The sequence below is a fragment of the Pinus tabuliformis genome, chromosome 2_1 (assembly GCF_031772625.1).
Source record: "Pinus tabuliformis cultivar Carrire ecotype Pingquan chromosome 2_1, CPIR1, whole genome shotgun sequence".
NCBI classification, from domain to species: Eukaryota; Viridiplantae; Streptophyta; class Pinopsida; order Pinales; family Pinaceae; genus Pinus; species Pinus tabuliformis.
Genome location: NC_142299.1, coordinates 251,111,515 through 251,122,613, shown reverse-complemented (window position 1 = coordinate 251,122,613; position 11,099 = coordinate 251,111,515). Strand labels below are relative to the sequence as shown.

The window sequence follows — 11,099 nt, the reverse complement described above, 5'->3', positions numbered from 1 at the left end:
GGCCTCCACTTGACAATGATATTGCGCCAGAACAGTTATCATATTATTGATTAGAAATATATTTCATAAGGCAGTTTATGATGTGTTTAGATCCTGAATCATTTTTCAAATTCATTATCATTTAAAAATTATAATTATGAAATTCCTATTATATAAGGGTTATAACACCATTAATGTCAATCTTGTTTCTTTTATAATTGTCTAAAATGTAATGCGTTGGTGATGATTGTCCAATGGATGAATCACAGACATTTGCAAACAAGTCTTACGTTGTTTAAATGTGCATCATTATTAAACTGTTGAATTTTGATTCTTATAATTAAATGTTTTTGCACAGCCAAGTTAATGAAAATTCTGAAAACTGCTTTAAGCAGGGGGGTCATGCATAACAAAGGGAAAATTGTTCCCGTTGTTCAACATTTCCATAAATGACATTATTACAAGTCAAATTTTCAGTTTAAAACACATACTTCATTTTTTCCACTCGGCTTAAAATTCAATCAGCTTGTTACAAAAGAGTACCATAGCAATGCATCACATAGTCAACGAGATTTAATCTAGTAATAAAAAAGCATTGTTCCTCTCTCAATGTCAACAGTTCATACCCAAAGAGCCTTGCGAGTACACCGGGGCATAATGTATGTTGGTAGGTAGGTGGTACGCGAAGCAGCAAAAATTAATCTACATCAATTTATGAAAGAGAGTCTTAAGAACAAAGCAATGGAAGCATCAGCCAACAATTCTCACATAATTTTTGTTTCTCACTATTACCACTGATCGAAAAGCTGGTCAAAACTTCAAAATACTTGGGCAGAAGAGGAAACTATCCTCGAGGAAACGAAAAGAACTCCTTTAGAGCTATATCCTTTCGTTTTATATATCAAAAATCTACTTTGAAAACAATGATGAAAAAATAGGTCATGCTATACCACAAAGCATGGACTCTATTTGCATCACCCATGCCTGTGTCTTGGTTTGAACATCTTATTGCGAACTGAATGGGAACAATTTGAAGGCAGTGCAAAAACATGTAGAGATTGTTACACTGTCAAATTTATGCACTTGTATGCATCATGTAGGTTGGAAGGGAGAGTAGAGCCTCAAGCTTTGACCAACAGGCCTCAATAAAATTTATGATGCCGGCATGACTATAAGTTACATGTTCAAATTTTGCCAAGGCCAAAACTGCAAATGAATATTTAAACTTGGCTTATAATAGACTAAATGAGAAGTTAGAAAAAAAGTCAAATCTTCTTAGCCGAAAATCACCAGAAAATAAATAGGTCTGCCTCAAAAGATTCAACTTCATCTCTTCTTGCCATGCCTTCTTGCCTTTACAGTTCTCTCTAATGCTCTCATGCGTTGATGGACAAGAGAAGATGATGGTGGCCCTTTCTCAGTTGTTGTGATAGATCCAGCAAGAGTTGTGGGTGCCTTTGGTGGCACAGGTATCTCAGGAATAGCCAATGCTCTCTTAACACCTGGCATCTTGATTACTGTAATAACAACAATGAGCACCATGATTACAAATGCAATTTCCAAATTCCATTGCCAAAATTAATTCTCAATTGCCCATGTATTTCCTAAACTTAGATCGCATGACCATATCTTTAACCTCCATTTCGCAGGGAATTTTTCCATATGAATTGCAAGGTTTACTAGTAACAAAGCTTACAAAATGGTTTCAAGAAGTCCAATAGATGTCTTTCAAAGAATACTAACCACAAACTATGATGGCATAGCTTATCAAGTTTTAACATTATGATACCAAGCAAAAGGGAAAATATATGGAAATACTAAGCACGCTCAAATTTGATAAAACTGCATCAACAGTAGCTTGTTCAACAAATTAACAACAGTTTTCTATAAGAGATCCTGTAGTTTTTTCTAATTTTCAACTGAAACAGATCCTCCAGCAGTCATTCGTTTTAATAGATTCTAGATGACTTCAAACATCTAGACATTGTGCAAATGTTCTTCATTTCAATGTTAACATGTGCATAGTAAGTATCAAAACAAATGGTGCATTGAAACTATACATAAATGACAGAATTGAAACATGTCATTTTAATAAAAGCACGAACGTTATGTTAGCATGCATATTTAAAATATATGAAAAACACTAACCAAATTCAGGAAATTTATGGAACTACATATATTGGAAGTTTTCAAAACTACTTAGCAGCAGTTTGTTTTGAAGCTTGAGAGCGTTTTCGAGCTCATTTATTACAATAGGTTCTGGATTGTTTCATGCCTATCAGTAGTAATGATGGAGAGAATTTATTTCACTCCAATGTTAAAATGCACATGGTAAGTGTCATAGCAAGAAATTGAATAAAAAACAGCCTTAAAATTTTTGAAAATGGTTGTTATTAATCTCAAAGGTTGTCCAAATGAAAGAGGAAATTACATAGTCAAATAGCATATTCTGAGACCTTTCCAACATTACATGACACCCCCTCTAATTCCATAGGAATGAGGAGATATGAAATATTTCTTCAAGATGACCCAACCAAAGTACAAGCGCACCCCATTTGGATACCCTATCCTTGAAGGTATTTTTACTCCAATTGCCTAGCTCAAATGGGAGAATAGGGATATATGGGTGGAAATCTTATTTCGTGACCTTTCCAATGATATATGGCACACCTTCTAACTGCTCACAGTTGAGGAGAAATGAATTTTTGAACATTCACAATGATATATAAATAGGCATGAGAGGGAGCATTTCTAACCACTTGACTCAAGCATTTGGTTTTGTGTTTAGGAGAGCGAAGGAGCAGGTCTGAAGTTCATACCTCATGAACCAAGAAGAAGTAAAGTGAAGCCGAGTTGAAGCAGCTTTCTGTGGAATGGTTTTGGCACATCTTTTGAAGGGCTTTTGGAATTGTTCTTGGAAAGAGTTTTTGGTTTATTTGAGGTTTGTTTTTTAGGGTCAAGTGTAGGTGACTTTGGAGGCCAAGTAGGATGAGCTCTGGTGAGGAGAAGGTCGAGCTTTAGGCTTCTCTTAATGGTTGAATTATGCCCCAATAGAGTGTGACACCCCTGGTATGCTTTCCCCCTGATTTTTGTAATGTAATGATACTTGATAATAAATAAATAAATGCATTTTTGTATATTGGCCTAAAGAGTGGAACCACATATCCATGATCTAAGGAGGAAGAGGAAAAATAAGCGTGCGTAGAGCTAGTTGGCACCAATGTTTAATTTATGGGCAATTGTCTAAAAAAATTATTAGAGGAAGCTTCCAAGAATAGCATGAAGAGGCACCCTTGAGAAATTATACAAAAGCCATTTGCACAGCAATCTTGAGGTTGGACCTCTTCTTGGTGAAGCTCATGTGGAAAGTTGGAAGTTAGAAAGAGCTATGAGTTGAGGGAATAAAATTCCCTGAACGAGAAAATTGTGACCAGGAGCGCAAGAGATTTAAGATGAAATGGGAACGAGTGTTTGCCAAAAAAAATACCAGTTGAAAAAACACTCATTGGTGCTAGCTGGGGCTGAGAAACCAAATGCAGAAGGGTGTTTGCTAAAAGAGGGCTGATAAACCACCCACAGTGTTTGTTGTGGGCAGATAAACCACTCATAAAGTGCTTAACATAGCTGATAAACCACCAATTACTGTGAAATTCTGTTGTGCTTGACTAGCTAATAAACCACCTGATATTATGTCGAATTCCTGTCCTCTTTGAGCTGAGTATGGCCTCCGACTGAAACAATTGAAGAAATTCCCCTTAGATCATGGATATGGCTTGGCGCTGACTACTGCAAGTAATTCTGATTGCAGTGAGTCTAAAGTTGGGTGGAAAATCAAAGTCCCACCTTCAGTTTGGCCATTGGCTTTATTGTATTTGCATGTATTTAGCTAAGAGTTGTGAAGTTAAATATTTCCTTGTGAAATTTAATGTATGGCTCTAAAAAATGTTGCATGGTTGTAGGAATGATGGTATATGAAATTATTGGCTGAAATGCTTTGAATGTCCTGTAGCTTTATATGAAATGTTGTCATGCATATGTAGTTAAATGCCTGAAGCTTTTCACTGTATTGCATGTGGATATCATGTTTATGTTTGCAGTGTTGTTAATGTGCCTAAATTAATAGTAGGGGATGCCTTTTTCGTATGTGGAAATGAGAGGTTGATTCTCATAATCATTATTGTCAATCTCTGTTAATTTCCCATATGGTTCTTGCATAAATGAATGAATTATTGTATGTGTTCATGATTTGGTTTGATGCTCATCCTTAATCCAAGAGACCAATAGATCTCTGAGCTATTATGAGCTTGAAATTGACCCAATGGGCTTAATATGAATAAATGGACAGATATCTGTCAATTTTATTATGTAGTTAAAAGATTCACTATCAATCCTTGTTTTAGCATTACTAAGCTCAGGAAGGAGAGTGTGTGTGTGTGTAAATTGTACACACGTGTATATATATATATATATATATATATACAGCAGGTTGGGCCAAATAATCTGTAAGCTCAGGAGGGATAACTCCAAAGAGCTTCACAACATATATACATATATATATATGGATGCGCGGGGTTGAGCCCTCAAGGCATTAAGGGGTTTGGCCCTCAAGTCGCAACAGGCCCATGCGTGATAGAGCATCGTAACCGAGCACGGATGGGGTGGAAAATCCCAAACCATATACACATCTATGGCGCGGGGGCTGGAAGTTCAAGGACTGGAGGAGCAAGGGGGCTCGATCTTTATGCACACATGTGAACAAGTGCTACATCCCAGCGCTAAGGGGATCTCAGCAAGTCGTCAAGTGACGGGAAGTTTGTAGTGCCGGAAGAATTACCCTGGAGATTTCAAAGGGAGGCCTATGCAAATTCTGCCGGGATTTTATTGCCGGGATAATGTGGCATGGTGGGGCCATCTGCCTGGTCGTCTGCATTCGGCGTTACCCAACGGAGGACCCCATATATATTTATAGTGTGAAATTGTGTTTTACTGAGCGGAGGGTAGCATGAAAACCATGGCCAGGTTGGTCGGCATTACGGCCAGGAGCGACGTGGCTACACTCGATAGGCCAAGTGGAGGTTGATGTTAATGTGACGTGGTGACCTGGGGTAGGACACGTCACCCCAGTGATAGATGGGTGACGTAACCCCGGTGCCTCTACTGGGTGCAATCCTGCTTATATTTTATCCCCGGGGTGATGTGGCCATGGAGGGCGCGATCCCATATATATATATATATATATATATATTCGAAGAGGTCTTGCGAGCCATGGAAAGGGGAATATATGGCACAACATGATCGGGTCAGCTGCTGGGTAGATCTGCCACTTAGTGGTGAGATGGCATGTGACTAGGGTAGCCACATGGGGACCACGTGGCAGGTCAGATGACGTGGAAAGACTTGATAGGCCAGTCTTCGATCGGCCATATCTTTTGATTCAAGAGTCCGATTGAAGCAAATTTTATATCGTTGGAAAGGTCTTAATGAGATGAACACAACGATATTATTCATTTTAAGTTTGAGAAAGTTGAAAAAGATCTAAAATTTAGAACCCATTTCCATAACAGGACATTGGAGGTCGGGTCATCAGGGTAATTGCCTCCCTTTACCCTTACTAGGGGCTAGGAATAGTAAGGGGTGTGTTACAAAGTGGCTTAGTTTCAAACCTATCTTAAGGTTGAGTTGCAATTTTGATTTGAGGGTCGAGTTTTGTCCCTATGAAGGCAAAGTTTCAAGGCAAAGTATTGTTGTTTGAAGGCCAAGTTTCAGGGGACAAGTTCTATTGTTTGAAGGTCGATTTTCAAGGTTGAGTTCTATTATTTGAAGGTCTAGTTCAAGCCTGGTTTGAAGGCCAAGTCCTGGTGTCTTGAAGGCCAAGTCCTGGTCTGATTTAGAGTCCAAGTTCTAGTGTATTGAAGGTTGAGTTTAGGTTGGACCTTCCAATCACTATCTAGGTTGGAGCTTACAATGATTGTAAGTTGATGCTCACTAAGTATTGGTGTCCTCGTCTTCTTAACAAGTTGGAGTGTGCAATTTTTGTAAGTTGGTGCTTATAGAGCATTAGTGTTGTTGAGAAATCAGTGCTTATAGGAATTAGGGTTTGGTTCCTCTTTCTTGATAATTGCTTGTGAATTATGTTGGCTTCTTTAGCTTATTTATTAGTTTATCTTTCATCAAGCAATTACCAAATTAAATTTATATGAAAACCACAAGAACAAGAGACACGAGACGTAGGCACTCATCCAGGGCAGAACCCCTCCAACGAGAAAACCCAATCCAACTCTTCCACTAGTAAATTCAAATCAAGATGAGCCAATCTAAGACCCTTTAGACCTAGACAAAGACCTCTTCCAATCACCAAGTCAGCCCTTCCTTCCAATAGATGATCCCAGTCAAAGTCTCCAAGTGACAGTTTCCCAGTAGCAATTACTATCCAAAATTTCGACCTCTAGCAACAAATTTTCGGTCCCCAACAACAGAGTTTCAGACCTGCAGTCAAAGTCACCTGACACGAGGATTCGAGATTTGACGGATACATGGATTCGAGTATTGGATACGCACACGTTGACCCCTCAGAACAGGACACGTTCGGATACGTTATATATTATTTTATTATATATATATATATATATTAAAAATTAGATATTTCTTACACATTCTCATTAATGATACAAATTCATTGATTTCAAACATAGATCTTCATCTAGATGTAAGATTTACAAATTAACATTATGCATACAAATACAATTGTGATATAAATGATAAATCATAATACGTATTCAATTCATCAATGATCCAATAGGAGAAAGACAAAATAGTAAGAAAAAGACACTGTAGTTTTCTCATTAAGTCATCAAAATCAAAATGTGTTACAAAAGTAGTGCAATGCCAATGGAAAATAGAAATAGAAAATACAAAACAACTACAATCTACAAGTATACAAGCCTCAAGGCAATAGATAGCTCATGACTCATGAGTCATCAATCCTCATAGTCATCATCAAAATCAGCATCGATGTCCTGATCATCATGGTCACCACTGCTCTCCTTTGTTGCATCCTCCTCTGTATCCAAAGTCATCTTTGCATCTGTTGGTGTGGAGGACAACCCCTCTACATTATCACCCTCATCAAATCTGACAGGCTCTAGCACTGGATCATTGAGATCCAAGTTGGCCAATGCCAACTCAACACTACTGTCCAAACCAAGGTTGCACGAAACGGGGAAATGGGTACGAGTTTCCGAAACGGGAAGTGATACGAAACGCGACCTCCCCAAATTTTGGAAACGGGGAAACGCTAATATATATATATTAGGACATTTAAGAAATATGTGCAATCATAAAGCATATATGATACATTCTAATTTATTACATTATGATAAAATTGTCAATTGTCAATGCATAAACTATAAGTCTCTAAATTTACATCACATTTACTCATGAATGATCACACAATGAAAATAGAAATATCCAAAATCAGCCACGAGAAATTTTTAATTTTTTGTCTCATGCTTGATTGGGAGTCTCCTCCTACATAGTCGAACAACTGTAGGAATTTACAGGGTAAGTTCCTCAGACAAAACACCAAAGGACACCGCTCACAAACAGATCACAGATCAATACACCAGTACTTTTGACGTGGTTAAAACCCTCAAAGAGGGAAACAGTCCACGACCTGAGCCAACGCGGCCACTTCAGGCAATTTATTAATAAAAGAATGAAAATTTACATAAGCTTCTCTCATGGACAGTTAACCTACAAATGACCCTCCATGCTCTTTAAATAGAGATCATGGACCAATCGGGTGTTAAGCCACGAATCAAGTGTCGGTAATACCGAGGAGAGAATGAACCGTCGGATCACTACATATCGTGACCGTCGGATTGTAAGTTACAAAATGTACATAGTAAAGAAACACACTTTACCTAACTCTATACTAGACCAAGTTACACTTAACTATTTCCTATGTGTCGGAATATCCTAACATCCCCCCTTAAGAACAACTTGGGATAGGATTGAAGGATTTACAAATATGACACAATAGGAGAAGGGAGGAGGCACTAGAGCCTATCCTCCCTTAGTGACAACTTCCTAAACTCCAACCATAAATCGAAGTTTAGTGAACTTCGCCTCTGTGAGAGCTTTTGTAAAGATGTCTACAACTTGATCATCTGCTGAACAATATTGCACTTCAAGAACATGGTCGTGAATGAGCTTTCTGATGAAGTGCATATGTAGTTCAATGTGTTTGTTGCGCTGATGTTGGACTGGATCTTTGCATAGTTGAATGGCACTTTGATTATCACACCAAAGTGTAGTCGGATGTTGTTGCTGAAATCCAAACTCTGACAGGATCTGACGGAGCCACAAGGCTTCCTTACTAGCTTCTACGGCACCACGATACTCTGCTTCTGCTGAAGAAAGAGAAATGGCACCTTGTTTCTTGCAAGCCCATGTAATAGGTCCTGAACCAAGAGTGAACACATAACCTGCAGTAGACTTCCGATCATCAGGGTCATTAGCCCAATCGGAATCAGTGAAACCAACAAATAAAGGAGATGCTTCGGCACTGTAATGAATTCCAAACTGAACTGTACCTCGAACATAACGAAGTATTCTTTTAGCTGCTTTCCAATGACTTTCACGTGGGTTTTGCATAAACCGAGCAACAAGGCCAACAGCAAAGGAAAGGTCAGGACGAGTATGGGTTAGATACAAAAGTTTTCCTACAAGTTGACAGTATAAGGTAGCATCAACTTCAGGAGAAGTACAAGTGACTGAAAGTTTGACTCCATACTGAAAGGGAGAAGGGGCTGGCTTACAATCTTCCATGTGAAAATGGCGTAGAATATCACAGGCATACTTGGACTGGGAAAGGGAAATACCTTCCTTGGATTGCAAGACTTGAAGACCAAGAAAATAACGTAAGTGTCCTAAGTCTGTCATTTCAAACTTCCTTTTAAGGCTAGACTTCACATGGTTTATAAGGTTGGGATCACTACCAATCCGGATAAGATCATCAACATAAAGAACAAGAATGATAAGAGACTTGCCCACTTTCTTGGTGTAGACAGTATTGTCAGAATGACACCTAGAAAAGCCATTTTCTAAAAGAAAGTTATCCATTTTGGCATACCAAGCTCGAGGAGCTTGCTTGAGACCATAAAGGGATTTCTTAAGCCGACATACAAGGCTGGGGTCTGTTTGTATAAAGCCAATAGGTTGTTCCATATAGATTTCTTCATGCAAGTCCCCATGCAAGAAGGCAGATTTAACATCCATCTGATGGACTTCCCATTTGAAAGAGGCAGCAAGGGAAAGAACAAGGCGGATAGAGTTCATTTTGGCAATAGGGGAGAAGGTTTCAGTGTAGTCAATGCCTTCAACTTGTGAAAAACCCTTAGCAACAAGACGAGCTTTATGTTTATCAACTTTCCCATCTGGTCCATACTTGGTTCTGTAAACCCATTTGCATCTAACAAGTTTTCGTCCCTTTGGTAGAGGAACAAGATCACATGTATCATTTGCCAATAATGAATGATATTCTTCATTCATAGCTGCTTCCCAATCTGGATGGCCTGAAGCTTCTGCAAAGGTGTCAGGATCATAATTCACTGAAGCTTGAGCCAGTAAAGAAGAGGCTCTATCGAACTGAGAACGTGTACGTCGCTGATCTGTAGGATCACCGGCAAGATCACCTGCTGCATCCCGAGTAGCATGGACCCATTTTGGAAGCTGAGGAGCTGAAGGAGGATCCTGAGAAGGCGGGGAGGATTTTCATCCTCGCTTTCATCATCTGAAGAAGAAATATTTTCAAAAGTAGAAGAGATAGGGAGAGGTGGCACATCCGCCGAACTAGGCTCGTAGGCCGATATATTTTCAGCAAACTTTACATCTCTTCTAATGATAACATTTTTGGACTTAAGTGGAATAAGTCTATATCCTTTGACATCTTCAGAATATCCAACAAAAATACATTTTTCACTCTTAGATTGTAAAGCTTTATGTTTCTCATCTGGAATATGGGCCCATGCTTCACTTCCAAAAACACGAAAGTGACTTACATTTGGTTTAATTGAGCTCCATGCTTCTTCTGGAGTGATATTCTTTAAAACCTTACTAGGAGTGCGATTTATTATGTAATTTGCACAGTTAATTGCTTCTGCCCAATAATTAAGACTAAGTCCTTTAGATTGAAGCATACAATTAGCCATTTCCTTTAAGGTGCGATTCTTCCTTTCAGCTACACCATTTTGTTGTGGAGTATATGGAACAGTATGTTGCATTTGAATTCCATTCTCAGTGCAAAAGTTGATGAATTTGTTGTTAACATATTCTCCGCCATTATCAAATCTTAGCTTAAGAATTTGATGTCCAGATTGTTTTTCAACAAAGGCCTTAAAGGCCAAGAACATGTTAAATACTTCACTCTTGAGTTTTAAGAAGTATACCCAAGTGCGCCTGGAGAAATCATCAATGAAAGTTAAGAAATACTTATAGCCAGAGAATGAAACAACTAGAAGTGGACCACATAAATCACTATGCACAAGCTGTAAAGGGGCTGAGGCGTGCCAAGAGGCACGTTTTTCAAAACTGTCCCGATGATGTTTTCCGAGTACACATCCGGAACAAACACCATCTCTGCAAGATACCATTGGAAGACCTGTCACCATATTTTCTTTACATAGATTCTGAAGAGAGCGATAGTTTAAGTGACCAAATCGCTCATGCCAAAGTTTGCTCACTTCATCATTATGAGCAACAAATATCGAGGAAAGATTTGATGACCCAAAGTTGTGAAACTTATACAACCTTGTAGAATCATCAGCAATGTCAGTAGCTAAAATCTGTCTAGGATCTCTTAGGTCCTTAATTACAACATCGTGAGGTGAAAATTCAACGATTTTACCTTCACCTGAATGAGTTATCTGATATACAGATAGAAGGTTGCAGGATAAGGTTGGAACACATAATACATCATTAAACTGACCATTGTCTATATGAACAGTTCCAGTCCCTACAACACTAAGAGTCTATCATCACCAACATATATATTTTTGGTGTTACAATCATTTAAAGAAGAAAACATGGCTTTGTTTTTGGCCTTGTGATAAGAAGCTCCA

The 11,099-nt window shown here is 38.6% G+C and overlaps 1 protein-coding gene across 2 annotated transcripts in view; it reads right to left on the bottom strand.

Annotated features, from left to right (window-relative positions):
- Positions 1 to 803: 803 nt before the first annotated feature.
- The window catches only part of LOC149199638 (mitochondrial inner membrane protein OXA1-like), a 145,876-nt gene continuing 135,580 nt past the window's right edge, over positions 804 to 11,099 (bottom strand). For both annotated transcript variants that reach the window (XM_089402518.1, XM_089402519.1), the window contains one exon: positions 804 to 1,496. In XM_089402518.1, the coding sequence (XP_089258644.1) occupies positions 1,306 to 1,496 (191 nt within the window). In that variant the 3' untranslated portion in view covers positions 804 to 1,305. The remainder of the gene's footprint in view (positions 1,497 to 11,099) is intronic.